The sequence below is a fragment of the Rhincodon typus genome, chromosome 6, assembly GCF_021869965.1.
Source record: "Rhincodon typus isolate 14 chromosome 6, sRhiTyp1.1, whole genome shotgun sequence".
NCBI classification, from domain to species: Eukaryota; Metazoa; Chordata; class Chondrichthyes; order Orectolobiformes; family Rhincodontidae; genus Rhincodon; species Rhincodon typus.
In genome coordinates this window covers 34,577,864-34,605,011 of record NC_063337.1, presented here as the reverse complement: position 1 = coordinate 34,605,011, position 27,148 = coordinate 34,577,864, and the positions used below count along the sequence as shown (strand labels likewise).

At 40.1% G+C, this 27,148-nt stretch overlaps 1 protein-coding gene across 1 annotated transcript in view; it reads right to left on the bottom strand.

Annotated features, from left to right (window-relative positions):
• The window catches only part of atp8a2 (ATPase phospholipid transporting 8A2), a 701,479-nt gene that overhangs the window by 382,895 nt on the left and 291,436 nt on the right, over positions 1 to 27,148 (bottom strand). The window contains exon 4 of the mRNA XM_048597580.1: positions 12,518 to 12,656. Within this exon, the coding sequence (XP_048453537.1) occupies positions 12,518 to 12,656 (139 nt within the window). The remainder of the gene's footprint in view (positions 1 to 12,517; positions 12,657 to 27,148) is intronic.

Genomic DNA, 27,148 nt, shown 5'->3' with positions numbered 1-27,148 from the left:
AACATAGATGAAAAATCCATAAATTTCAGTTTTCCTGCATACAAACTGAGGGGCAGAAAGGTTTAAAAACAGGACCCAAGAATAGGATTCACGGTGGCACAAGCCTACATGGTCGACAGAATGACATTAAAGCCTACAGTAATTTTTTGAAGTAAAATCTATTCTGAACATTAAGTCCCCATCAGGAGCTCTTGCTCTTGCTCATGCCCGTGCCAATGGTTTGGATGGATTAGGCTGGATGGAAGTTACAGATTGAACATGTGTGGAATGCTCTATGTGAAAAATGCAGATTATTAATCTGTGAGATCCCAGATGAAGAAATAAGAAATACATGAAAATAAACACCACCCAGTTTGTAATTATACTGGGGGAAGAGGGGGTTTCGCTTTTGTTATTCAATCTTTGGATGGCTGCCTCAACAAGCTATTCAGGAGTCATGTTCATGTGGAATGGAACAGGTGGAAGCTTCTTGGACAAAACACACTCAGCAAGGAAATATACATGCTTGATGGTGTGTACCATTTCATTATTAAATCATGGGATGATATCAGTCATCCACTTGTCCAAAAAATTTCAAATGGATGGCGATGATTTACTGTAGAGATGATCTTGTAAGTGAATGCATCACATCAGTCAAAATTCAAATCCTTATGATGATGGCATAGCTAAAATAACTCAGAATTAATTCAATGAATGCTTTGCAACAGATGCTGAAGAAACACATTTGCTGGTGTTAAAACATTTTGATTGTGGCAAGAAATATCTTTTTAAAATTAATCTAATTCAACAAAGCATGCATGTTAACTTAATATGAATTACCTAGGTTTTCTGCCCACAGTTCACCCACACTGGCAGTTCACATTTTGTGCTCAATATGAGTGGCTTCCACTTTTGGGAAGATCTTTGCAGACTCCCTAGGTCAACTTATTTGATCTATAGTGGTTGTTAAGGAGGATTTTAAAAATGAAGAGGGTAGAAGCACAGAAAGGGTTAGGAAGGAAATCCAGACTGAGAAATTGAGGGCAAAACAAAGTGATGTATAATTGATATAGGAAAGAAAAAAGTGCCTAGACACAGTTTGGATGATTGAACAGTAGACACCAAATGTAATGTGAAGAAAGAATGAAAGATACAAGACAGAACCAAATAGGAAAGGGAAAAAAAAATAAATGGAGGTAGACGTCATGATCTAAAATTACTGAACTCAACATAATCTTGAGCAACAGAAAACGACCTGATAATAAAAGTAAAAACATCGTGGATGCTGGAGATCTGAAATAAAAAACAGAATGTGCCAAGAGAAACTCAATGGACAAAACTGTGCAAATAGGGAACCGTGAAGTTATCCAGTTTAGAGCATACTGAAGACAAAACGTTTTCTTAATAGTTAGAGACTAGGCACTGCGAGAAGCTCGGGGATTTGGGTGTACAGGTACACAAATTATTAAAGGTTTGTGTGCAGGTCCAAAAAAAAAAGAAAAACCTCTCATGGTGCTGTCCTCAAAAGTCACAACTTGAGTTTGGGGAACTATAACTCATTAAAAAAGTGAGAGCTGGGACAAATGCTTCAAATTCACCATAGCAGGACTTAAAGAGTTAAATTATGACCATTAAATTCAACATCACATTGCCTTGAGCAGAAGAGAATGAAAAATTATGTAATCAAGATGTTTAAAATATTTTTAAAAAGCATTGTACAGCATTAATGCAAAGAAGCCAGTTTCTCTGTAGCAGGACAATCCAGATCCTAGGGCTCATTCTGATTTTAGAGCTACGGCATTCAGGATGAAATCATGAAGCACGTGATGCAAAGAATAGTGGAAATTTGAGAATATCTACCCCTGAAGGTACTGAATGCTGGGCAGAGTGAAATCTTCACAGTGGAGGTTGGCAAATTTTATTCAAGAACTCAAGATATGGATCAATGCAGTAAAAAGGAATTACGTACTGTATAAGTGTATTGAATAGAGAAACAAGCAAGAGATTGGACTATATTCTGAAGTAATGCAGAAAAGGTGGAAAGTAGAGTTGTACATTAGGTTGATGGTTTGTATTGCTCTTTCTCCTACAGTAATTAAAATTGTTTCATCCATTGCTTGATTTGCAAGTGCTAAGTTATTTATATTCTTGTCTTTTATATAATCCAATAGTCCAGACTATCGTACTCACTGTTGAATTTAATTGCAAGATGAATTTCAAAAGCATTCTTAAACCAGCATTTCAACGAATCAAAACCAGTAAGAACGTAACCCCAAACACAAACACAATTTAGCATCAACAGTATCATTATGTTTAGAATGCGACAGTTCTGTTAGACTAAGGATTGCGCAATGAAATGTCACTGATATGATGAAATAGTTGGATCATTCACACAACTTAGGTAATAGCTTGGTTATTTGGTTGCCCTGCTATAGGAAGAATGTTATTAAACTGGAAAGGGTGCAAAAACAATTTACAAGGACGTTACAGAGACTGGAAAGTTGGAGTTAAAAGGAGAGACTGGGACTTCATTCCCTGGGGCATTGGAGGCTGAGGGATTATAGAGGTTTATAATCATGAGGGGCATAGATAAAGTGAGTAGCCAAGGTCTTTTCCCCAGGGTATGGGAGTCCAAAACTACAGGGTATAGGTTTAAGGGGAGAGGGGAAAGATTTATAAAAGGGACCAGAGGTGTAATTTTTTCACACAGCAGGTTGTGCATATATGGAACAAGCAGAGGAAATGGTAGAGGTGGATACAACCACAACATTTAAAAGACATTTGGATAGGTACATGGATAGGAAACCTTTAGAGGGATTTGGGCCAAACACAGGCAAATGGGACTAGTTTAGTTTAGGAACCCTGGTCGACATGGCTGAGTTGGGCCAAAGGGTCTGTTTCCATGCTGTATGACTTTTCTGAGCTGCCTCTAGCCAACGTTTGTTGTTTAAAAGATAAAGGACTTTTTAGTTGACTTTAATTATTTTTGGTTTCATCACAGCATTGCCAAACTTATACATATATTTCCAACTCAAGATGGTGAGCAGCTTGGAGGGGAAACTTGCAGGTCATGTTCCCATGTATCTGCTGCCCTTGTCTTTTGAGATGGAAGTGGGCGTGGGTTTGGAAAGTGCTGTCTCAGGATCTTTGTGAATTTCTGCAGTGAATCTTGTAGATAGTAGATTCTGCAGCTATTGAACATCAGTGGAGGAGGGCATGGATGCTTGGATATGGAATGCTAATCAAGCAGTCTGCTTTGTCCTGGATGGTGTCAAGCTTCTTGAGTGTTGTTGGAGCTGCATCCATCCAGCTAAGTAGAGAATATTCCATTGTTTCTTATTGGAGACGGTCATTGCCCAGTATTTGTGTGGTGTAGATGTTACTTCAAAAAGTTAACTTTTAAGTCAAAAGTTAACTTTTTGTCCTTCATGTATTAAGACATTCAGATCTCTCTGTATCACAAAGAGTTCTGCAGTTTCTCTCAATTCAAATCAATGTGTTCATTTTCTGTTCTTCTTGGCAAAATAGACAAATTTGACATAATATATTTCATCTGTCAATTTTTTCCCCACTCATTTAACCTATCTCAATCTCTCTGTAGATTTTTACTTCTTGGTAAGTTACTTTCCGACACATCTTGGTGTAAGTGAGCAAACATAGCAACCATACATTTGGTCCTTACAGGCCTTTGCTGCACAGCGGTAGCGTCCCTACCTCTGTGCCAAAAGGCCCAGGTTCATGTCCCAGCTGCTCCAGCCATGCCACAACATTGCTGAACAGGTTGGTGAAAAATAACTTTTATCCAATTCACGGATACGGATTGTAAACAATTGAGGTTCCAGAATAACCAATGTGAACATATCTCTAATATGATAACACACTAGTAAGGCATAGAGGTTACATCGGACAGGATGTGTGCTAGACAAGATCAACATTAGCAAGATTAACATTATTTGAAATTAGATAGTCCATTCATCAGTCTAATAACGGCAGGGAAGAAGCTGTTTGTTAATCTGTTGGTGCATGTGTTCAAACTTCTGTATCTTCTGCCTGATGGAAGAGGTTGTAGGAGAGCATTACCAGGGTGAGATGGGTCTTTGATGACGTTGGCAGCCTTTCCGTGCAAATGAGATGCATAAATGGAGTCTGTGAATGAGAGGTTAGTTTCACTGTTGGTCTGGGCTGTGCGCACAACCTTCTGCAGTTTCTCATGGTCCTGGCAGAACAGTTGCTGTACTAGGTCGTTATGCACCTGGACAGAATGCTTTCTATGGTGCATCTGTAAAAGTTGGTGAGGGTCCTTATGCACATGCCAAATTTTCTAAGTTGCATGAGGAAGAAGAGACATTGTTGTGTCTTCTTGACCATCACATCTAGATGGGAAGTCCAGGACAGGTTGTTGTCATCATTACTGCTAGGAGCTTGATGCTGTCAACCTTCTCAACCGCCGCACTGTTGAAGTAGATGGGGGCAAGTTTGCCTCCTTTCCTTGTGAAATCAATGATCTGTTATTTAGTTTTGCTGACATTGAGAGGGAGGTTGTTATCATCGCACCACATCACCAACACCTCTATCTCCTTTCTGTATTCTGACTCGCTCATGTGTGTTATCTGTTCTACCACGATGGTGTCGTCAGCAAACTTGTACGTGGTATTTGTTTGGAATTTGGCAACATAGTCATTGTGTACAGGGAGTACAGTAGGGGGCTGAGAATGCATCCTTGGAGAGGCTCCGTTGCATGTGATTTCTTAGGTATCAGGATGATGGTGAAGGTCTTCTTGAAGCAGGTGGGGATTTCGGCTTGTAGGAAAGAGAAGTTGAAGATGTCAATGAGCACCTTCAGCTGGTCCATGCAAGATCTGACAATATAGTTTCAAGTCAGGATAGTCTGCAACTGGGAGGAGAACTTGCAGGTGATGGTATGCTGAGGCATCTGCTACCCTTTAACAGCACCATCCAATCTTGCGAACTTGAAAAAGGTACATTTTATGGGTTGGTTGCTGCGCATCTTGCAAATGGTATGTACAGCTACTACTGTGTATCAGTGATGAAGGCAGTGAATGATGAAGTTGGAAGAGGTGTCAACCAAACATGAGGATGTACCATCAAACCTTTTTCCAGTCATGCTATGATTATTGTTACTCTCATTGCTCCCTTGATGGTTTATCTTGTCCTCTTCCTCAAATTCACCTTTCCTCACCTGTTCCCTCAACCTACTATATAGGTTAAAGCCTTCTCTACCACCTTAGTTAATTATAGCCGAATACTGGTCCCAGCATGTTTCAAGTGAAGACTGTGCCAAAAGTACACAGTCTGAATTAAAACCGGTTTCTCCCCAGAGCAAATGTTCTGAGCCCTGGAATCAATCAGGCATCACATTCTGGATTCTTGCCCTCTACTGCAGAGAAATTTGTCGATCCCATACAGTATGTTGTCTCCTATTTCCACTCCATTCCTATTAGGCCCCCTGACTTGAATGGCTTCCTGTACCAGGGTGTCTTAATCATTTTAATAAAACAAAGAACTGGAGACGCTGGAAATCTGAAGCCAGTCTGAAGAAGGGTCATTGGGCTCAATGTTGACACTGCTTTCTCTCCACAGACGTTGCTGGGTCTGCTGAGTTTCTCCAGCAGTTTCTGTTTTTGTACCATAATCACTTGTTTATTCATCCTTCAGTTCCCATTTTGAGCCATACAAGTTGCTGCTGGGTGATTGCAATGGCTGAGGCTGCACCACTGTTTTATGTCCCCTTGCGTGCCTAATTTGTAGCGTTACCCCACTTCTCCCCACCCCCCACCAACACGTATATGCATGCACGCACACACCCCATTCAGGACTATGGACTATACCAAAAGGCTGTAGCCTCTCTTTGTGACTATCTCTGGAACAAAGTATCGAGGAAACTGTTGCATTGCGAGTCTCAAGCTCAGACATCAGTTAATTAACTGAACTGAAGTTCTGCAAGTTTCAAACGTGTTTGCCTTGGATCTTCACAGGTGTACATCAATTTCAACATCCTGCAATTTCAACACATGACCTGCCCTGTTATCTGTGCAGGTTCTATATTCTTTATCATGGAATGAAATCATCACGTGTCCATCTGTAAGAATCCTTGAACTGAGTGGCTTGCTTAGACATTTAAACGTCAACCACATTTCTGTATGTCAGCAGTAGGAAGTTAAGGGAGGAGATATCGGGGAGCTATTAATAACTTTCACATTTTCTCTGGCCAGAGGTGAGATGCCAAAGACTTGGAGGACTATTAATGTTGGCTCATTATTAATAAAGGGAGAAAGGGATAGACAAGGAAATTACAAGCAAGTCAGTCTAACCTGGGTGGTGGAAAATTTTACAAGAAATAATTCTGAGAGAATATGTGCGCAGCTGGAGAATTAATCAGAGATACTCAGTATGGATTTGTTAAGTGAAGGTTGTCTTAGACTAATTTGATTGGATGTTTCAGGGGGTAACTGCAAGTGTTGGCATGAGTGATATTTTTGATGTGGTCTGCATGGAAAGACTTTTGATCAGGCCCTTTATAGCAAACCGGTCCAGAAAATCAGAACTCTGGTATCCAAGGCAAAGTGGCATGTTGAATCAAAATGCATTGAGGGGCAGGAAGCAGAGGAATATTTTTGTGATTGGAAGCCTTTTCATGTAGGGCTTGATGCTCCAGTCCTTACTGTTTGTGGTATACATTAGTGATTTAGACTTAATCACTTTTATTTATGATCAAGAGGATTACTGATGTCGTGAAAATTGGCAGGGTGATAAATATTAAACAGGATAGCCATAAACTGCAAGAGGATATCAGTGGAGTTGTCAGGTGGTCAGAACAGTGGCAAATGGAGAAGTGTGCCGAGGAATGCCAAATGGAGTTTAATTTAGATAAATGTGAAGTGTTCCATTTAGGTTAAACAAATCAGGGCAGGACTTAAACAGTTAATGTTAGGGCATTGGGGAGTGGTGTTGAACAGACCGAGGGATATAGGTACATAGTTCCTTGGAAGTGGCACCGGGGTCGGGAGCGTGGGACGGGGTTGCTGGTGATGGTTGGGGGTGAAGAAGGAATTTGGCATGCTTGCCCTCATTGGTCAGAGCAATGTTTACAGAAGTTGGGATGTCATGTTACCTTTGTACGAGACATTGGTGGGGCCACATTAGGAGTACTGCATACAATTTTGATTGTCCTAGTATAGAAAGGATGTTATTAAACTGGAAAAGATGCAAAATAGATTTATGAGGAACATTATCAAGGCTGGAGATTTTGAGTTATACAGAGAGGCTGGACATGCTGGACTATTTTCCCTGAAGAGTAGGAGGCTGAGGGGTGACCTTTATAGAGGTTTATAAAATGATTGGGGGCGGGCATTGATAAGGTGAATAGCCAAAGTCTTTTCCCCAGAGTAGGGGAGTCTAAAACTAGAGGGCGTACATTTAAAGTGAGAGGGAAAAGATTTACAGGGGACCTGAGGAACAACTTTTTCCACACAGAAGGTGGTGTGTATCTGGAATGAACGGCAAGAGAAAGTGGTAGAGGCGAGTACAATTACAACATGTAAAAGACATTTGGACAGGTATATGGATAGGAAAGGTTTAGAGGGATGTGAGCCAAACGCAGCACATGGGACTAGTTCAGTTTGGGAAACTGGTCAGCATGAACGAGGTGGGCCTAAGGATCTGTTTCCATACTGTATGACTCGAAGCATGAGGTAATGCACTTGAAGGCTAACAAGGTAAGGGATTACACTATGAATTACAGGATACTGGGAAATATTGTAAGATTGAGGTTGTAGACTTGCTTGCCAAGCTGATGTGTTTGGTCGCAGATGTTTTGTCACCCTGCTTGGTAACATCGTCAGTGCGCCCCCGGTGAAGCGTCGGCGTTCTGTCCCACTTGTTATTTATATGCCTCGGTTTGCTGGGGTGTTTGGCATTACTTCCAGTTCTGTTTTTTAGTGGTTTGTACATCAGGTCCAATTCAATGTGATTGTTGATGGAGTTCCAGTTGGAATACCAGGCCTCCAGGAATTCCCTGTCATATCTGTTTGGCTCATGCTATTATGGATGTGTTGTTCAGTTGAGTTTGTGTCCTTCTTTGTCAGTGTGTATTGAGGCCAGTGAGAATTGGTCGTGTTTCTTGGTGGCTAGTTGGTGTTTGTGTATCCTTATTGTCAGTTTTCTTCCAGTTTGGCCTATGTAATGTTTTTCAGAGTCCTTGCATGGTATCTTGTATTGCACGTTAGTTATATTAGTTGTGGGTATGGGATCCCGTATTTCAGTAGCAGTTGCAAGGTGGTAGTTGGTTTGTGGGCTACCCTGTTACCTAGGGGCCTGAGTAGTCTTGTGATCATCTCTAATATGTCTCTGATGTACAGTAGGATGGACAATAAATGCTGATTAGGCAGCAATGTCCATGTGTCATGAAAACAAGTCTCGAGACAGATCACCTTGGGACAAAGAATACAAAATGGAAAATATTACTTAAATGAAGAGAGATTACAGAATTCTGTGGTACAGAGAGGTCTGGCTGTCCTGATACATGAATTACGCCAACATCACAGCATGCTGCAAGCAATCAGCAAGGCAGATGGAACGTCATCATTTATTTTAAATGGAATACATTGTATAAGTAGGGAAGATTTGCTACAGTTGTACAGAGTGTTGGTGAAACCATACCCAGAGTATAGAGATAACAGTGTGGAGCTGCTGGAACACAGCAGGCCAGGCAGCATCAGAGGAGCAGGAAAGATGATATGTTGGGTCGGAACCCTTCTTCAGAAATGGGGAGGAGGAGGAGAGCTCAGGAATAAATAGAGAGAGAGGAGGGGTGGGGCTGGGGAAGGTAGGTAGGATGGTGATAGGTGAGTGCAGGTAGGCAGTGGTGGGGATTGGTCAGCGAGGTGGGAGGAGCAGAAGGGTGGGAGAGAAGATGGACAGGTTGTGTCAGGTGTAGAAGGCGGGGATGGGGAGGTGGGGTTGGTCATGGGATGAGGTCAGGGGTGGGGAGATTTTGAAACTGGTAAAATACAACTTCTTCAAGGTGGGCATACTTGGATGAGGCTTTGCAGTAGGGTTATCCTCCACTCCCACCTCACTGACCAATCCCAACCACTGCCTACATGCACTCACCCATCACCATCCCACCTACCTTCCCCAGCCCCAACCTTCCTTTCTCTATTTATTTCTGAGCTCCCTTTCCCCTCCCCCATTTCTGAAGAAGGGCCCAGACCCAAAACATCAGCTTTCCTCCACAGTGAATTATCTCCTATTTTGTAAGAGTTGGTCATCCAATGAAGAACAGCAGAAGAAACTTGAGTCACTTGTGTGCTTCACCATCCTAACACTTATTCTTTTCTCCAAAAATCCAGCATCACTGAGTTGCTTTTATATTGTATTAAAACTACTGCCCTAGTGACACCAGTAGGTATTTTGGTTATCATTACGGTTAGAAAGGCCCAGTAAAATAATCTCTTTCTCATCACTAACGTTAGTGAGTCTCAGCAGAGTTTATTTTGGAGTTGCAGCTGGCTGCATGAGATTGGTATGTTTACAGCAACACCTTGGGTATCACAGCATAGCCGTTTGTCTAAATTGTGGAGCATTCTAAGAAAATAGTTTCTGTGGGAACAAAAAAATGACATATGGGAGACCATAGTTATACCACAACTGTTACAAAACATATCTGGAAGTTCAGTTAAAGCTTATGTGCACAAAATACATGTATGGTGAAAAATTAAATCCATTTTATCTAAAGAATATACCAGAATGTCCTGAGCATAAATATTGTTGAAAAGCAAACATGCTTTCAAAGTGCAAAGTAACTATTACTTTACAACTGACCAGAATGACCCAATTTTCTTACTCTTTCTACAGACGCAACAATTTTTTAAAAAAGATGCAGGTGACATGTTAAAACTTGATTTCAGCGTCAAACATGCTGGATAGGAGAATAGCAAATGTTGATAAAAGATTAGTAATTTTTTTAAACAAGCTCGAGTGAATCAGGCAATTCCAGAGAAACAACTTAAGATGTATAATGTACAGTAGCTACAGCATAAATCAAATGATCACTATGCAGTTCTCATAACACGATTGTTATCTCTCAAATTCAAGTTAATCAGAAGTGCATCAGAACTCCCATTTCCTAAACCATTAGTTTTTCCTAATATTATCAACGGCACAGACAACTTCACAGTTCACCTGCTCACAAAAACTCCTTCAAACTAATTCCAATTAATTTGATGAGCAATCTCCAATTCCTCCAAATTGCTTTATACAGGATTTTTTAAAATTCATTTGTTGGATGCGGGAATCACTAGCTGGCTAGCATTTATTGCCCCTCCCTAGTTGCCCTTGAGAAGGCAGTGGTGATCTGCCTTCTTGAATTGCTGCAATCTACATTTATTTTTATGGCGATGTCGCTGATGTTTTTCTATTATTGTTACAATTCTATGGGGTCTTCCATTGTTTATAGTACTGGTTTGTTGGACAGTACATACACCATTCAAGTTGATTTTATTCAGATTTAAAGACATTTAGAATTCACACAAAGAACTTAACTCAACTGCAGAACACTTCTTTATTTAATGATGTTAACATTAAACATGTTAAGTCAAAGATTATAGCAACTGGAATTTATGATGTTGTGAAACTTAAAAAAAAACTCATGCAAGCTGCCAAGAAAACAATTTCAAGGCTGTAATCTGAATTCTTACAGTTCAGATAATAGCTCTACCTCATGTACTTTGCTCGTCTGTAATATTTCCTTAACATATGGATCAGATGTTGGTGATGGCATAATGATTGTAATCCTGGCAAGGTGTAGGTTCAGACCTCAGTTCAAAAAACTAAGCACAAAATCTAGACTGGTACTTCAAAACAGTGCAGAACTCCCTCAGCATTGTTGGAGATGCCACCTTTTGGAAGAGATGATAAACAGAGGCCGTGTCTACCCTCTCGGTTTTTTTTATTCAGTCATCGGATGTGAACATCGCTGGTTGGCCAGCATTTATTGCCCATCCTGGAGATGATGATAATGAGCTGCCTGCTTGAACTGCTGCTCGGTGGTCTTCAAAGGTTCCTTGACATAACTTGGAAAGAGAGGTCCAGCCAGTATTTATTCCTCCACTGACATCACAAGAACACATTATCTGATCACTGCCACACTGCATTGTTGGTGGAACTTCGCTACACTTTGCCATGTTTCTGTACATTTCAATAGTGACTACTCTTCAAAACTATTTGATTGCTTGGTGACATCCTCAGGTGAAGTTTTGCTTTTGTAATTCTTCCTATCTTTTTCACTTCTGATGAAACAGAGACTTTGTAATCATTCCCAGATACTCAGCATATTAATTTCCTGGTACAATATACAATGCAACAGCAAGACAGGTTATGAAACGGGTGATTCAGTCTTGGAGATTCATATTTTCCTGTCTTTTAGAAACCTTTCCCAGCACTATAACTTTAGTAATTAAGCCCAAGTTATTATATTGTTCTCTGGAGATACTCAAGTAGTTTCAGAAGTTTACAGATACTCATTTGATAGCACAGAACTTGAATAATACTGAAAAACTGTGTAGTTTTAAGTGATCCTTCAGAAGTTTAAGTACTTGTTTAGCACCTCAAAATAAATAAATAGTGCTACAATCTCCCTAAAAACGAACCTGAACTTGAGTCAAAAGACCTACAAATATGAAATTACATGAACTTCAAACTCATTTCAGATTTCCATTCACATACCACAATATTGCTCAAAATGTTTCCTGCTGATTCCCCAAGACAAGACTGCTAGCTGGTCCACTGTTCAAAATCCACCTGTATAGCTGCTGCTCATTCTGCCATCTCTTTTGAAAAATTATCGAACAGCAACTTCACTATTGCAATACATCTAACATTGGTGGCTTTGAGACTTGCATGTTTAGTATTTCCTTCAAACAACTTTCATAAGTTTCCCTGTCCCGACATCCAAGAGACACCATGAACTTTCAAAAGCAAATACTGCAGAATCTCTCTTCTGGAATTATTTTAAAGAAGCAAAAATAACATGCTTTCATGCTTAAAACAAGTTTCTAAAAAAAAAAGTCCCCAAATAAATTCACAGTACATCGTACATTTAACCCCATAACCCATTTCTAAAACCGAAGACTAAAAGGAGAGCATATCTCTTTCCATGCAAGTGTTTTAAGTTACAGCAAAATTAACTGCAAACAAACTATTTTTGAATGCAGTGCAATACCTCTAGGCAGATATTCCATCACTCATCAAAAATCACTTTTTCTCTCAATAATCTTTACTCCAAGTTTAATTTTATATGCCTTGAAGAAACAGAATTATTCCACTGAACATGTAATTGGGTTTCCCACAATCAGGCAGCAAGTCTTCTATTAATTAGCAACCATATTGGAATAAGGAACATACTTAGAGTCAATAAATAATTCAAAACCTCCAACTCGGTCAAGAAAAAGAACATTTCGCCTTCAACATATGGCTGTAGCTATCCTAACCTGCACAATGAATTTTAATGTTTCCTTACCTGACATGGTTGTCACAGAATTTAGTTGTCTGAGGCAGGTTGATATTGATAACTCGGCCTGCTTGATCCAACTCTGCGGATGTCGTTCCAGACATCTCATCATCAGCCTTCTCGTACCCCGAAGATGAACAACCAGTTCCTAGTGTTCAGACCAGAGAGAAACCACTCAGTAATTTGAAGTGAACACAATTTATGCTCGCCCATAGCAGATGTTAGAAGTTTGATCAAACAGCAAGGCTGTACTCACAGTAAATTAAGCTGCTGAAAGCAGCACAATGCTCTCTAAACAATGACTGACAGACACGCCTTTGTTCGATGCATGTGGAGCACACATACATAGTTATCAGCAGTCTTTCAGGTTTACAAAATAAATAACCTTCAGAGCAACAAAAGAGCCATTAATGTAAAAGAGATAATTTTTCCAGACCAATGGGAAGTCAGGCAATGACAGAAGTGCAAGCTGCACCAGTGGGCTGGTAGTGCCACTGCCAGATAAATGGATGTTTTACAAGACAGCATGCCTAACCAAGTAGTATATCACTCAGTGTAATAAATTATGCAGACTGATTAGGAATACTCAAATAGACAACTAATGTAATATTAAGGATTTCCCCTTCCAGCATCTTGGGATCCACAGGCAGTATGTTGCAACATTCACCAATCAGCACATCTGTCAGTATTATGCTGAGCTATGGGACTGATTCAATAATCACTTCTATGTCTAACAACATAATGGATCAGCAACTACGGCAGTAAACACGTCTAATATTCCCAGCAGTCAAGACTTTTATCATTGCATTGTAAATAATTGTTCAAAATATAAGGAAAGTAATGTTTCAGGTGAAGCTAGTTTAGGAAAAGGAATCAAATTCTCTGTTCTGTAACAGTGGCGAGTAGAGAATTAGTTGGAAGGTCAAAAACACAGTAGGACTAATGGCTGTACGTGCCAGTTCAGCAGATTTGATAAATTGCATCTACCAGACATCAGCACTGGGATGTCAAACTTACCAACGCATTTATCAATGGCATAGTGGAAAGAAATTGGTATGATCCAAGTTGATAGTAATACTGTACAAGCCAGATCCCAGAGCATGATAGACCATAAGATTTTTTTTTTTTAATTATTTATTGATCAATTACTAAACATATTTGCAAAGAGGCTATCAATGTATCCTTAACAAAAGATAAATATTTATTGCACAAAAAAGAACACTATTACACTACAAAATAACTAGTTGAAATTGTCTTATTACACATATCAGAAATAAAGACTCAATCCTCAATAATCTTTCAAGAAATCTTACAAATGAAGGATCAGCCTGTTTCAACCTTAAACTTCCTTGTTCAGTTGGCACAGGCGTACATGGTTTCTTCCCAGCTAATCTCTACATTCATAGAATGCCATCTTCTTTAGTCAAGGTCTCTTCATCAGACCCTTAAACTGCTAACATCACTCACTTCTTTCTTACGATGGACTCATTGTACTCCTATCCCACAGTCATGGGTTTCTGGAGCTTCCTGTCACTGTCATTAAACTACCTAGGATTTGTTTTCATCCACCATGACTGTTCAGACTGCTAAACTGTACTGCTCTTCATACAGGGTTTTTTTTGGATACAATGATCTGTCTGTATAAAAAAGAAACCTGCATACTCACTGCCCTTCTGGATGGTCAGTTTTTCTAAATGTTTCTGCTTCATAGGACACCTTGTTGCTGGACAGTAACCCAATTTTATTGTCTCTTCTACTGTTTTTTAAAGCACTGACCTATTCAACTCAAGGGTTTTTCAAAGTCCTATTTATATGCATCTAAACAAATTTCCAGGCACCTCTGTGCCACTCATAAAACTCAAAAATGATACTGAGTTCTTCCTTTCTTGACCCACACATTACAGAAATACAAATCCATGCTTAAAGATCTACCTAAGAACTCAAGTTTCCAAATAATACATTTTGAACCTTCATCACAGAATAGGGAGATATATATCCAAATTTCCTGACAATGCTAAGTGTTAGAGTCTAGGCGGGAGGAAGCAAGTTGCCAAGTAACTTTGACAGATTGGGAGAGTGGACAAAATGAAGTTCATTTTCAGGAAATATAGTCATCCACTCTGTAACTAAGATAGATATAATCTAGAAAGCACTCTGATCGAAGAAACTAGGAGCAATGGAGGAAAAAGACAGATTTAGAATCCCAGAAATCACTCAAAGCTACTGAATAAGAGCAAAATATGTTGGCCTTCATCTCAAAAGGAGCTGGAAGACAGAAGGCTAGAGTTAACACAAAAAGTGCTATAAAACTTTGATTAGACCAAATTTGTTGAGGCTAGGCAATTTCCCACCCTGCACTCTTTCATTATTGGAGTGAAAATGCTGGAACTCCCTTCCTAATAACACTGTGGGTGTCCCTACACCCCAAGGACTGCAGTAGTGCAAGATGACAGCAAATCACCACCTTCTCCAGGGCAATAAGGGACAGCAAATGCTGACTGAGCCTTGAGTGCTGGGGGATGCAGTCCTGAAACTTACCTTGGAACAGCTAAGTGCCGGTACAGAGCAGGCTGGAGGCTTGGAGCGGAGCAGGGACAGCTATTGGATCAGGGTCTGACGCAGGCAGTCAGACCACGTGTGAAGGCCCTGCAATGAGCTGCTGCAATGTACATGTTTATTTGAAATTTTTTACCTGACCGTAATGTCAATCCTTCAACAATGTCTTATTTCTAACATTTTTTTTAAAGCTCTAAGTAATGCAATTACTTTTTATTCCTCTTTTGTATCCATGATTTGTACTTAGGTACTTGTACTTAAGATGGCACCATAAAAGGTAGACACTGCAATAAAGGATATTCTATTCTATTCTACAAGAATTTAAAAAATTGAAAATTTCAAAATTGAAACAGATTTTTGTTTGAACCTATTGAGCAACGGGTAAGTGCAGCTGATGTATAGATCCATCATAATCCAATTCAATGGTGGGACATGCAAGAGGGTAGGAATGCTCGACCATTGTTCCAATGTTGATTTAGTCCTTTAATCCAAAAGAACTGTGGATGCTGTAAATCAGGAACAAAAACAGAGATTGCTGGAAAAGCTCAGCATGTCTGGCAGCATCTATGCAGAAAAATAAAAGTGTTAACATTTCAGGTCCAGTGACCCTTCCTCAGAACAGATGGTAGCTACGAAAATGTCAGTTTATATGCAGAAGATAGGGTGGGAGAGGGTGTAAGGAGTAAACAATAGGTGGGGATAGAGCAAAGAGAGAAGAACAGTTGGACAGACAAAGGAGTTGATAACAATCTGGCTAGGAGGGTGAATCGCTGTTAATGGGGAGCGTTGGTGACTATCAATGGGTCGTGTGTAATGGCAGACTATATGAAATCAAGGCCTGGTGTGTGGAGTAGGGAGCTAAGGCATGAGAGAGTTCAGGCCCTAAAATTGTTGAACTTGATATCGAGTCCATAGAGCTGCAGGGGCCCCAAGCACAAAATGAGGTGTTGTTCTTCCAACTTGCGCTGAGCTTTGCTGGAACACTGCAGCAGGCCTGAGATAGAGATGTTAGCCAGGAAAACAGGGTGGTGTATTAAAGTGGCAGGCAACTACAAGCTCAGGGTCTTTTTTGCAAGCAGAACGTAGATGTTCTGCGAAGCAGTCACCCAGTCTACACTTCACTTCCCCAACGTAGAGGATACCACATCGTGAGCATGTTGAGAGTCTTAGATGGTAGATATTTCATCAGTATTGCTCAAACATTGTTTCAATTTCTGCCAAAAAATGTGTAGCTAAGGCTGAACCTGAGAACTTCTGTGCATTTTCTGAATACTTGTTGACCAAAATACATTAGTTTCTGAGCACCAGGTATATTTATTTTCCTGAAAAAAATGTTGTCAATACAATTTTTGAGCAGATGAATGAATAGAGTTTAATGTCATGATTTATCTATCAGTCTTTCTCTGCACAGCGCAGATCCAACAGATTCAGACTAAAGACAAACAAAACACATTGGGCTTCCAAGATAAAACTATAAGAACAGAAACAGAAGTAAAAACTAATCACCCATTAGATTGGTAACGTCCAGACAAGAGTACAAGAGTTACAGCTGCCTCATTAAAGTACACTGGAGATAACCTAAAAGAGATTAGAATTACCATTGAGGAAGGAAACGGCAGTGGACACTCAGATCAACGTTGACATTTAAGAGCATATAGTGGTGGCGACATCTGGTTTGTTCAGTCAGAAGTGGTTGTGTCATGCATTGTACAGGACAGAAAATCATGGAAGATACAATACAGAAGAAGGAGTCCATTCCATCCACAGTGTGTGAATCATTGACAAAGCTATCCAATCAATCAATCTGACGGCCTAGAAAATCTTTTCCCCAATATCTCCCCTGAAACTGTTTCCACCATCACTGCAGTGCATTTCTGATCATAACATGCAAATTGACCAAGTTTGGAATAAAAAAAAATCCAGACTTATTCTTCATTTTCAAAATGTTAGTAATTTGTAAAGATATTTTAAAGTCAGCAATCCAAATGCTATCTAGGCATGATTCTCCTGTAGTTGATTTCATGAAACATGTTCCAAACATAAGAATTACAAAAACAATACACTATGTCAACCACACCTCCACTAAAGTAGAACAAAAGAAACTTTCTGAAGAAGGGTCCAGACCCGAAACATCAGCTTTCCTGCTCCTCTGATGCTGCTTAGCCTGCTGTATTCATCCAGCTCTACACCTTGTTATCACAAAAGAAACTGGATGTCTGAAACCATACAATTGGATATAATTTGCCAGGATTTAACACCCCTCATCAAACATCATCTTCCGATATAACATGACACTTTAGCACCATGTTACATCAGGCATTTGGTAGTCCGGATAGAGTAAGAAGTTTAGACTACACAACATTACTTCAGGTGCTTGCCAACATAAATAACACAATTAGAGTCAGAGTCATACAGCCATACAGCATGGAAACAGACCCTTCGGTCCAATGAGTCCACGCCGACCATGGTCCAAAACTAAACTAGTCCCACCTGCCTGCATTTGGCTCATGCCCCTCCAAACCTTTCCTATCATGTATCCATCCAAATGTCTTCTAAAAGTTCTAATTGTACCTACAACTACTGCTTCTTCTGGCAATGCATGCCACACGGTAACCACTCGTGTGTGTAAAAAAAAAGCTGCCCCTCATGTCCTTTTCAAATCTTTCCCCTCTCACCTTAAAATTACATCCCCTAGTTTTAACTGCCTTTCCTTAGGGAAAAAGGCCTTTGCTATTTACCTTATCTATGCCCCTCATGATATTTATAAACTTCAATAAAGGTCACCCCCAAACCTCCTGTGCTCCAGTGAAAAAGTCTTAGCCTCTCCAGCTTATTTTTATAGCTCCAACCCTCCACTCTCAGCAACATCCTGGTAAGCCTTTTCTGAACCCTCTCAGGTTTAACAATATCCTTCCTATAACAGGGCTAACAGAACTGCACAGAATACTCCAAAAGAGGCCTCACCAACATCCTGTATGACCTCAACATGACATCACAACTTCTGTATTCAAAGGTCTGAACACTGAAGGCAAGCACGCCAAACACCTTCTTAACCAACCTGTCTGTGACGCAATTTCAAAGAATAATAGATCTCTGTTCTACCACACCACCCAGGGCTCTACCATTAATTGTATCAGTCCTTTCTCAATAATGTGCAACATAGCTGACAGCTAAAAGATATAGCTAACAAAGATTCACACCAGTCATCCTGCTTAATGATATGAATGGGTATTGACTGTTAATGGTTCATTCAGGGTACATTTCAGGGAAGCAAACAGTTTTCCCAACGGTTCAGCTGTTAACACTTCTCCAGGGTGCCTGGTAGGAAAAAGATTAAGGAATGTAATCAAGTACAGTGAAACACCTCCAGAAAAAACAGAGCTGCATTTCACAGCAATTTAATCCTGACCACAATGACAACAAAAATTTACATAAAAAGCAATGTCTGTTTTGTTTTAAAATTATAACAGCGAAAAGGAGGAAATGCTAGATCAAGAAAGAAATATGGCAAAGAAAATGGGGTAGAGACAAGCAGAGAAACAAAAAAATCTTTTTCTTTTGAGCATGAGTCTCACAGATGATCAACTACATTTCAAGTAAAGAACTCCAGTGATGTAGCACGTTGCATCATAAATTCTTCATAAAAGTACAGCAAGAACTGGCAATTATATAACTGCTTTCATGACCTCACACATCCCAAAATAATTTACAAATATGATTACATTTATAATGTACATGCATCTAAGGTCTCACAAACAACAACAGCATAACAGCCAGACAGTTTATTTGGTGATGCTACTTGAGGGAATAAATGTTGACCAGAACAGCTGGGAAAATGTCCATTCTCTTCAAACAGTGCTTTGTATTACTTTCATTCACCCAAGAGGATATAAAATTTGACATCTTATCTGAAAGACTATTTCTCCAGTATTTCAGCATTCTATGCTCTGATGAAAAGTCACCAGACTCAAAACATTAACTCTGCTTTCCTTCCACAGATCATAGAATCCCCACAGTGTTGAAGCAGGCCATTCAGTCCATAGAGTCCAGACCAACCCTCCGACAGTATCCCACCAAGACCTATCCCTCTATCCTGTCCCTATTACCCTGCATTGCCCGTGGCTAATCCACCTAGCCTGCACATCCCTGGACACTATGGGCAATTTATCATGGCCAATCCACCTAGCCTGAACATCTTTGGACAACGGGAGAAAAGTAGAGCACCCAGTGGAAACTCACACAGACTCAGAGAGAACGTGCACACAGTCACCTGAAGGTGGAATCAAACCCAGGTCCCTGGCGCTGTGAGGCAGCGGTGCTAACCCTAATGCTTCCAGACCTGCCGAGTTGCGTCAGCAATTTCTGTCTTTGTTCCCTCGCATACAACATAATGCAGCACAAGAACAGGCCCTTCAGCCTACCAAGCCTGTGCTGATTCCTAATCTTTAATTAGACCCTCTACATATTGCCCGTATGCAGTTTCTAACCCTCTGTTTGCCTCCTATTCGTGTGTCAATCAAGATATACCTTAAACGTTGCTAACATGCCTGCTTCCATCTCCCGTGTTCCAGGCACCCACCACCCTACATGTGAAACATTTTCCCCACACTTCTCGCCTCTCACCTTGAACCTGTGTCCTCTTGTAGTTGACCATTCCACCCTGGAAAAAAGCCTCTGTCTATCCACCCCCTCTATCCCTCTCATTATTTTGTAGTCATCTATCAGGTGGCCTCCTCAACCTCTGCCTTTCCAGTGAAAACAATCCCTGGTTATCCAACCTCTCCTCATGCCTAAAACCCTCCAGACCAGGCAACATCCTGGTAAACCTTCTGTGCACCCTCTCCAAAGCATCCATGTCCTTGTGGTAGTGTGGCGAACAAAATTGCATGCAATATTCCAAATGTGGCCTAACAAAAGTTTTATTCAGCTGTAACATAACTCGCTAATTTTTATATTCAATGCCCCGGACAATGAAGACAACCATGCTGTATACCTTCTTGACCACCTTACCAAACTGTGTTGCCACTTTCAGGGATCTATGGACCTGTACACCCAGATGCCTCTGTATGTCAATGCCCCTAAGGGTTCTGCCATTTATCGTATAATTTGCACCTGAATTTGATCTTCCAAAATGCAACACATCACATCTTTCCAGATTAAACTCCATCTACAATTTCTCTGCCCAAATCCACAATTTACATCCCGCTGTATCCTTTGACAATCCTCCTCACTGTCTGCAACTCCACCAATTTCGGTGTCATCCGCAAACTTACTAATCAGACCATCTACATTTTCCTCCAGATCATTTATATCTTTACAAACAACAAAGGTCCCAGCACTGATCCTTGTGGAAGACCAATAGTTACTGATCTCCATTCCAAAAAGCACCTTTCCACCTCTCCTCTCCGTCTTCTATAACTAAGCCAGTTTCGTGTCCACCTAGCCCGCTCACCCCAGATCTCATGAGACTCTAACTTCTGTACTAGCCTGCCATGAAGTACCTTATCAAATGTCTTACTACAGTCCACATAGGCAACATCCACTGCCCTTCCCGAATCCGTCATTCTTGTCACCTCCACAAAAAAACTCAAATCAAGTTGGTGAGACACCTTCGCCGCACAAACCCATGCTGCCCATCAGTAACAAGTCCATTCGCTTCCAAATGTGAATAATTTTGTCTCTCAGTATCTTATCCAGCAGCTTCCCCACCACGGATGTCAAGCTCACCAGCCTGTAACTACCTCGATTATCTCTGCTTCCCTTCATAAGCAAAGGAACAACATTATACTTTTCAAGTACTTGGTCTGTTTTTAGTTACCAAGACCTTAGGTATGCTTTTTTTTTTTGACTAAGTTAATCATTTCCCCTGTCATCCAAGGTTCCTGAACCCTGCCATTTCTGTCCTTCTTTTTCACAGGAACATGACTGTCCTGCATTCTAATCAAATGGTCTTTACAAGTCTCACACGTCAGATGTAGATTTATCCCAATTCAGCTGTTCCCAATTCACATTCTCCAATTCTTGCCTAATTCAGTTATAGTTGGCCTTCCCCCAATATAACACCTTCATCCAATGTCCACTCTTGTCCTTATCCATAAGTATCTGAAAACATACAGAATTATGGGCACTATTCCCAAAACACTCCCCTACTAAAACTTTTATCACCTGGCCAGGATCATTTTCCAATACCAGGTCCCAATATAGACCCCTCCCTCATTGGACTATTCACACACCATTTCAAAAAAAAAAAAACCCTCCTGCACACACCTAACAAATTGCTCTGCATCCAAACCCCTAGCACTAAGGGAGTCCCTGTCAATATGGCGGAAAATTAAAATCACCCACCACAACAACCCTGTTATTTTCACATCTTTTCAAAGTCAGACTACATAACTCTTCCTCTATCTCTTGCTGACAGCGGAGAGGTTTGCGGTACAATCCCAGCACTGTGACTGCACCCTTTCTATTCCTGAGTTTTACCCATAATGCCCCACTTCAGGATCCCTCCAGGGAGTTTTCCCTCAACACAGCTGAGATATGCTCCCTAATCAGTGATGCAACTCCCCCATCTCTTTACATCAATATCCTGGAATATTAAGCTGCCACTCCTGTCCCTCTTTCAACCATATCTCTGTGATAGCAACTTAATAACTTTATGTATTAATCCAGTCTCTAAGTTCATCCATTTTACCTGTTATACTTCTTGCATTGAAGCAAATACAGTTCAAGCCTTCAGTTCTGCTGAGCTCAGCAACCTTTCCCCGATTGCTCTTCCTCTTGCCTCAGTCTAAAGACTTTCCCCAGTCTCTACATTTATTGACCCACTGCTCCAGTTCCCACCTCACTGCCACACTAGTTTAAACCCTCCTGAGTGGCACTATCAAACCTCCCTGCCAGGATATTGGTGCCCCTCCAGTTCAGATTCAACCCGTACTTCTCGTAAAAGGTTCCGCCTTCCCTGGAAGGCATCCCAATGATTCACATATCTGAAGTGGTCTCCACTACACTAGCTCTTCAACCACTTGTACAGTTATACTTTCTGTTCCTAGCCTCAGCATGTGGCACAGGCTATAATCCTGAGATTACTACCCTAGAAATCCTGTTTTTTTAGTTTACTACCTAACTCCCTGAATTGTTGCAGGACCTTGTCACTCTTCCTACTTATGTCATTTGTGCCAATATGGACAAGGACTTCTATCCGTTTACCCTCCCATTCCAGGATGCCCTGTACCCACTCAGACACATCTATGACCCTGGCACCAGGGAGGCAACATACCATCCTAGAGTCTCCCTCGTGGCCACAGAAGCACCCGTGCCTCTGACTATTGACTCTCAATTACTATTGCTCTACTACGCTTTGTCCATCCCCTCTATACAGGGGGGCCAACCATGGTGCCACTGCTCTGGCTACTGCTGCTGCTGCAGTCACCTGATGGGCCATTGCCTTCTCAGTCTCCCAAAATGGAATACTTGTTTGACAGAGGAACAGCTACAGGGGATTCCTTTGTATTGCACTAAAATTGTAGTGAGGTGTCAACCAACTGAAGTTCAAGAATGGGTCTGGAGCTCAAAACTGCTGACATGGAGATAGAAGTACTATAAGTCAGCCAAATTGACAACAAAATAGATACAAACGTACACAATTGTCTATACATTGTCATACTTACAGTAAGAGAGTATATAGTGGATTATTTTATGGTTTCAATTCCGAAAAATATTTCCTTATTCTGGTCGAATATCAGTTCAACTGAATTTTTTTGTCAAATTTATATTGTACATCCAGCTGCAGTCACACTATTACCAAGATTTCCTCTTTCAGAATTAATGAACCATACCAGACTCAGTATATGTTACAGGAGTTACCCATTTGCAAAGAGCAGGGGACACCATATGGCAACAAAACAATACTATTCCTGCTCAGATGACCCCAGGAAACTCCCATTATTTTACTCAGGGGAAGTGGACTATGGAATAAGATAGAATCAGAGATAGTAGGAACTGCAGATGCTGGAGAATCCGAGACAAGGCTCCTATGATGCTGCTTGGCCTGCTGTGTTCATCCAGCCCTGCACCTTGTTGTCTATGGAATAAGATAAGTGGTTTTAGAAGAACATTTAAAACAGCTATGTTAAGTCTCCGCATCCTAATGCTTTCTGGACACAATCACAGGAAAGAAATCAGATACCAGGTAGTTTAATTTACCTGCAACTTGACATATGTCAGGAAACACAGTCACTTTGCTGTATACATCTAATTTCATGGAGATACTTATTGGTTTACTGATCCAAGTGTCATCACTGATCACACACTGCAGTGACACTAGTTTTCAATGCAAACTGTACAGTTATTAAAACGTACGCAATGTTAAGTGACGTTCAGTTACATTCCACTAGCTTATTTTATTAAGATACCTTTTAAGGGGAGGCAAGGGCTTAGTGATATTATCCAATTGTTAATCCAAAGCCCTAGATAGTGTTCTGGGTACCCAGGTTTGAATCCCGCCACAGCAGATGGTGGAATTCCAATTCAATAAAAAAAACTGGAATGAAGAGTCTAATGATGACCATGAATCCACTATTCATTGTTGGAAAAACCCATCTGGTTCACTAATGTCCTTTTTGGAAGGAAACTGCCATCCTTATCTGGTCTGGCCTACATGGTGACTCCAGACCCACAGCAATGTGGTTGACTTTGAATTGCCCTCTGGGCAATTAGGGATGGGCAATAAACGCTGCCTAGAAGCTCTCATCCCTTGAATGAATTTAGAAAAAAAAACTTCCTCATTAACCTTAAAAACAAGTTGAAAGTTAATTGGGGGTTCTTTCCCATACCTCACACCTCACCATTTTCTACCACCCTATCCTCTGCTTCTGCTTTCTCATACAGTTCCTTCAAAAATCCTCACAATCAATCACAAAATTTTATTCCAATAACTGCTTTACAAGTCATTTTTCGGTGTTATAATCATTGCATCATAAAGCTAATTATTATTTCATAGCTTACTCATTTCACTATTCTCTATTTTTACATTTAAATCATTATTCAAAGAAAATATGCCTCCAATTCCTAAATAATAAGTAAAGAGTGATTGCTTCCAAGATTAATACACAGTTGGGAATGCTACACTTTAACTCAGTTCCATCATATAACAATATCAAATAATATTGAATACAAGAATATAACTTTGATTTAAAGGTTAACTCTAAGTGAGAATTAAATTTTACAATATTTAGGCAGGGCCAACTAGTTTCTGCATTTCTAGTTATGATTTATAAATAATTTTTCTAACAAATATTAACGAATAAAAAGGAAAAATGAGGGTCTTCTGGTTAACTGGTTTAGAGTGAAGGATTCCAGGTCAACAAGTCATCAAGAAATCTCAAGCAATCCAAGTATATTGGGACAATAGTCACATTTAAATCACAATTCTGAGGATAGTTAAACAACTGTATTCCAGCAAGGAGCAGCAACAATGCTACACATTCAATTTCTGAATACCACCAACTGTAATTAGTAATAATGAAACCATGATCAACACAGACACTCTGACTTACAAATTCATTTACGCAGTCAATGCACACTCATGCTATATTGAGAACATGTGGCTGAAGTCTGAAGAACATGTTTGAGTGCTGATGGCGTGACTTTACAGATAGTCAATATGCTGATAATTCTAGAGATTCTGGAATGATTCGTACAGATTTGAAGTCACAAATGTCACCCCACTGTTCAAGAAGGAAGTGAGGGAAAACAGGAAACTACAGACCTTTTGGGTAGAATGAGGCCAAGGCAAAGAAACACAGAAGAAACTGGCGTAACTTCACCATCACTGTGATATCAGTCATAAATCAGCGAGAATACTATTAATAGTACCTAATACTAGAAACTATTAAAAAGGATGTTATCTATTGCCACTTGGATAATAATGATTTAATGGGCATAGACAACATGGATTTGTGAAAGAGAAATAAGGCTTGATGAACTTATTGAAGTTTTTTTTGAGGACTCACTACCAAAATTGAGAAAAGTGAGATGGACATAATATTTATGGATTTTCAAAACACTTCTGATAAAGGACCACACAGCAGGTTGGTGAGCAAAACTAAAGCACATGGAATAGGAGGTAATGCACTATCATGGATTAAGAATTTGACAACTGACAGAAAACATGAGAAGGAATAAGTGGGTCATTCGTGGATTGGGAGGCTATGACTAGAGGGCTATTACAGAGATCAGTATTTGGGCCCAGCTGTTCACAATATATATCAAGGATTTCAAAGTGGGGAGCAAATGTAAATTTCCAAAATTTGCAGATGCAGGGCTGTGGAAACTCTGTCTTTGAGCACGTCAAAGTCACAAGTGATAGATTTCTGATTACCAATCGCATAAAACGTTAGAGGGATAATATGACATTAAAGGCATTGAAGTGTTCAAGGAGTCACATAAACTAAGTGGGAGTGTGTGTTGTCAAGAAGATGTAAAGCGGTTTCATGAGGAATTAAACAGGCTTAGTGACTGAGTAGGAACAGGGCAGATGGAATACGAGGAGAAATGTCAAAAAAAGATGTACGGGCTTTTTCTCAAATGTAAAGAGGTTGGAAATTGGAGATGTACAAAGGGATCTACATATCCTTATCGCTAAGTCACTGAAGGTTATGTGTGCGTGCAGCAAGCAGTAGGAAGTTAATGGAATGCTAGCCTTTATCACAAGAGGATACAAGTGCAGAGGTAGTGAAGTTTTGCTTCAATTGTATAACAGCTTAGTTAGACTGAATCTGGAGTGCAGTGTGCAGTGTGCAGTTTTCGTTTCCTTAAATAATATCGTCAGAGTGCAACAAAGGTTCACCAGACTTATTCCTGAGATGGAAGGACTGTCCTACAAAGAGCAAACCATGCCTGTTTTCTCTAAAGTTTTGAAGAATGAGAGGTGATCTCGTTGAAACCTACAAAATACTTAAAAGGAATAGACAGTGTAGATGCAACCAAGACATTTCCCCTCGATGAGGAGTCTAAAACCTGGGGTATAATTTTTAAAATGAGGGGTATACCATTTAGGAGCAAGAAGAGGAGAAATGTTTCTATAGAGTTTTGAACTTTTGGAATTCTCTATTGCAAAGGGCTGTGGAAGCTCAGACTTTGAACACGTCTAAGTCACAATTGATAAATTTCTGATTGCTAATCACATTGAAGTGTTCAAGGAGTCACAATCATATTAAATGGCAGAGCATGCTCACTAAGTTGAGTGGCCTACTCCTGATCCCATGTTCCTTTAAACATACCACTACATCCAGTTATGATTTCATGTTTTGCAAAAACGAAGCTTTGTTAATTATTTTCTATTCCTGGGCCATTTGTGATACCATATTGTTTTCAGTTTTTGTTTTAATTCATCATCTATTTGCAAAGCTGCTTCGTTAAAATTAAATAAATATGAAAACCTGTTTAAATGGATTTTAGCAATGAGAATGAAAGTGATGCAACTGCATATCACCAATTTTGACACAATATTAAGACAAAGCTATAAAACAGTTAATAAGTGTACAAACCTTTAGAAGGGAAGAATTAAAATAGTATTAATGCTTGTACCAATCTGTTCTTGATGGGGTGAAGTAAGTATAAAGAACCAACAATTCCTCCAGTTTTGACTAAGGCATTTGTCACTCTAAAAACACTCAGTACACATGTACAAAACACATTTTGCATTGTGCCAGTACTGCCTGTGACATCATGTCATCCTATTCATTCACATTTATTGTGCATTTCTGGGCACCATGTCTTTTACTGGCAGAGCATTGCATAAATTGTACATGTGCAGACCTTTCCACACGTGCAACATGAACCTTTCAGGACGGGGGTTTTCACGGGTCACAGTTTGAACAAATGATTGAAATAAACATCTAATTGCAGAATACTCTCATCACCACGAAGTCCCATGTGAAAGGGTACTAGTCCGGTCCGATGGAAAACTGCAGGCCTACAGCCAAATAAGAAAGTGACTAAAAGGGAGAAGCAATGAGCACCGAGAAACTCTATGCAAATTGGTCAAATTACTCAGTACACTAAACTTGAAGGTGTACTGGAATC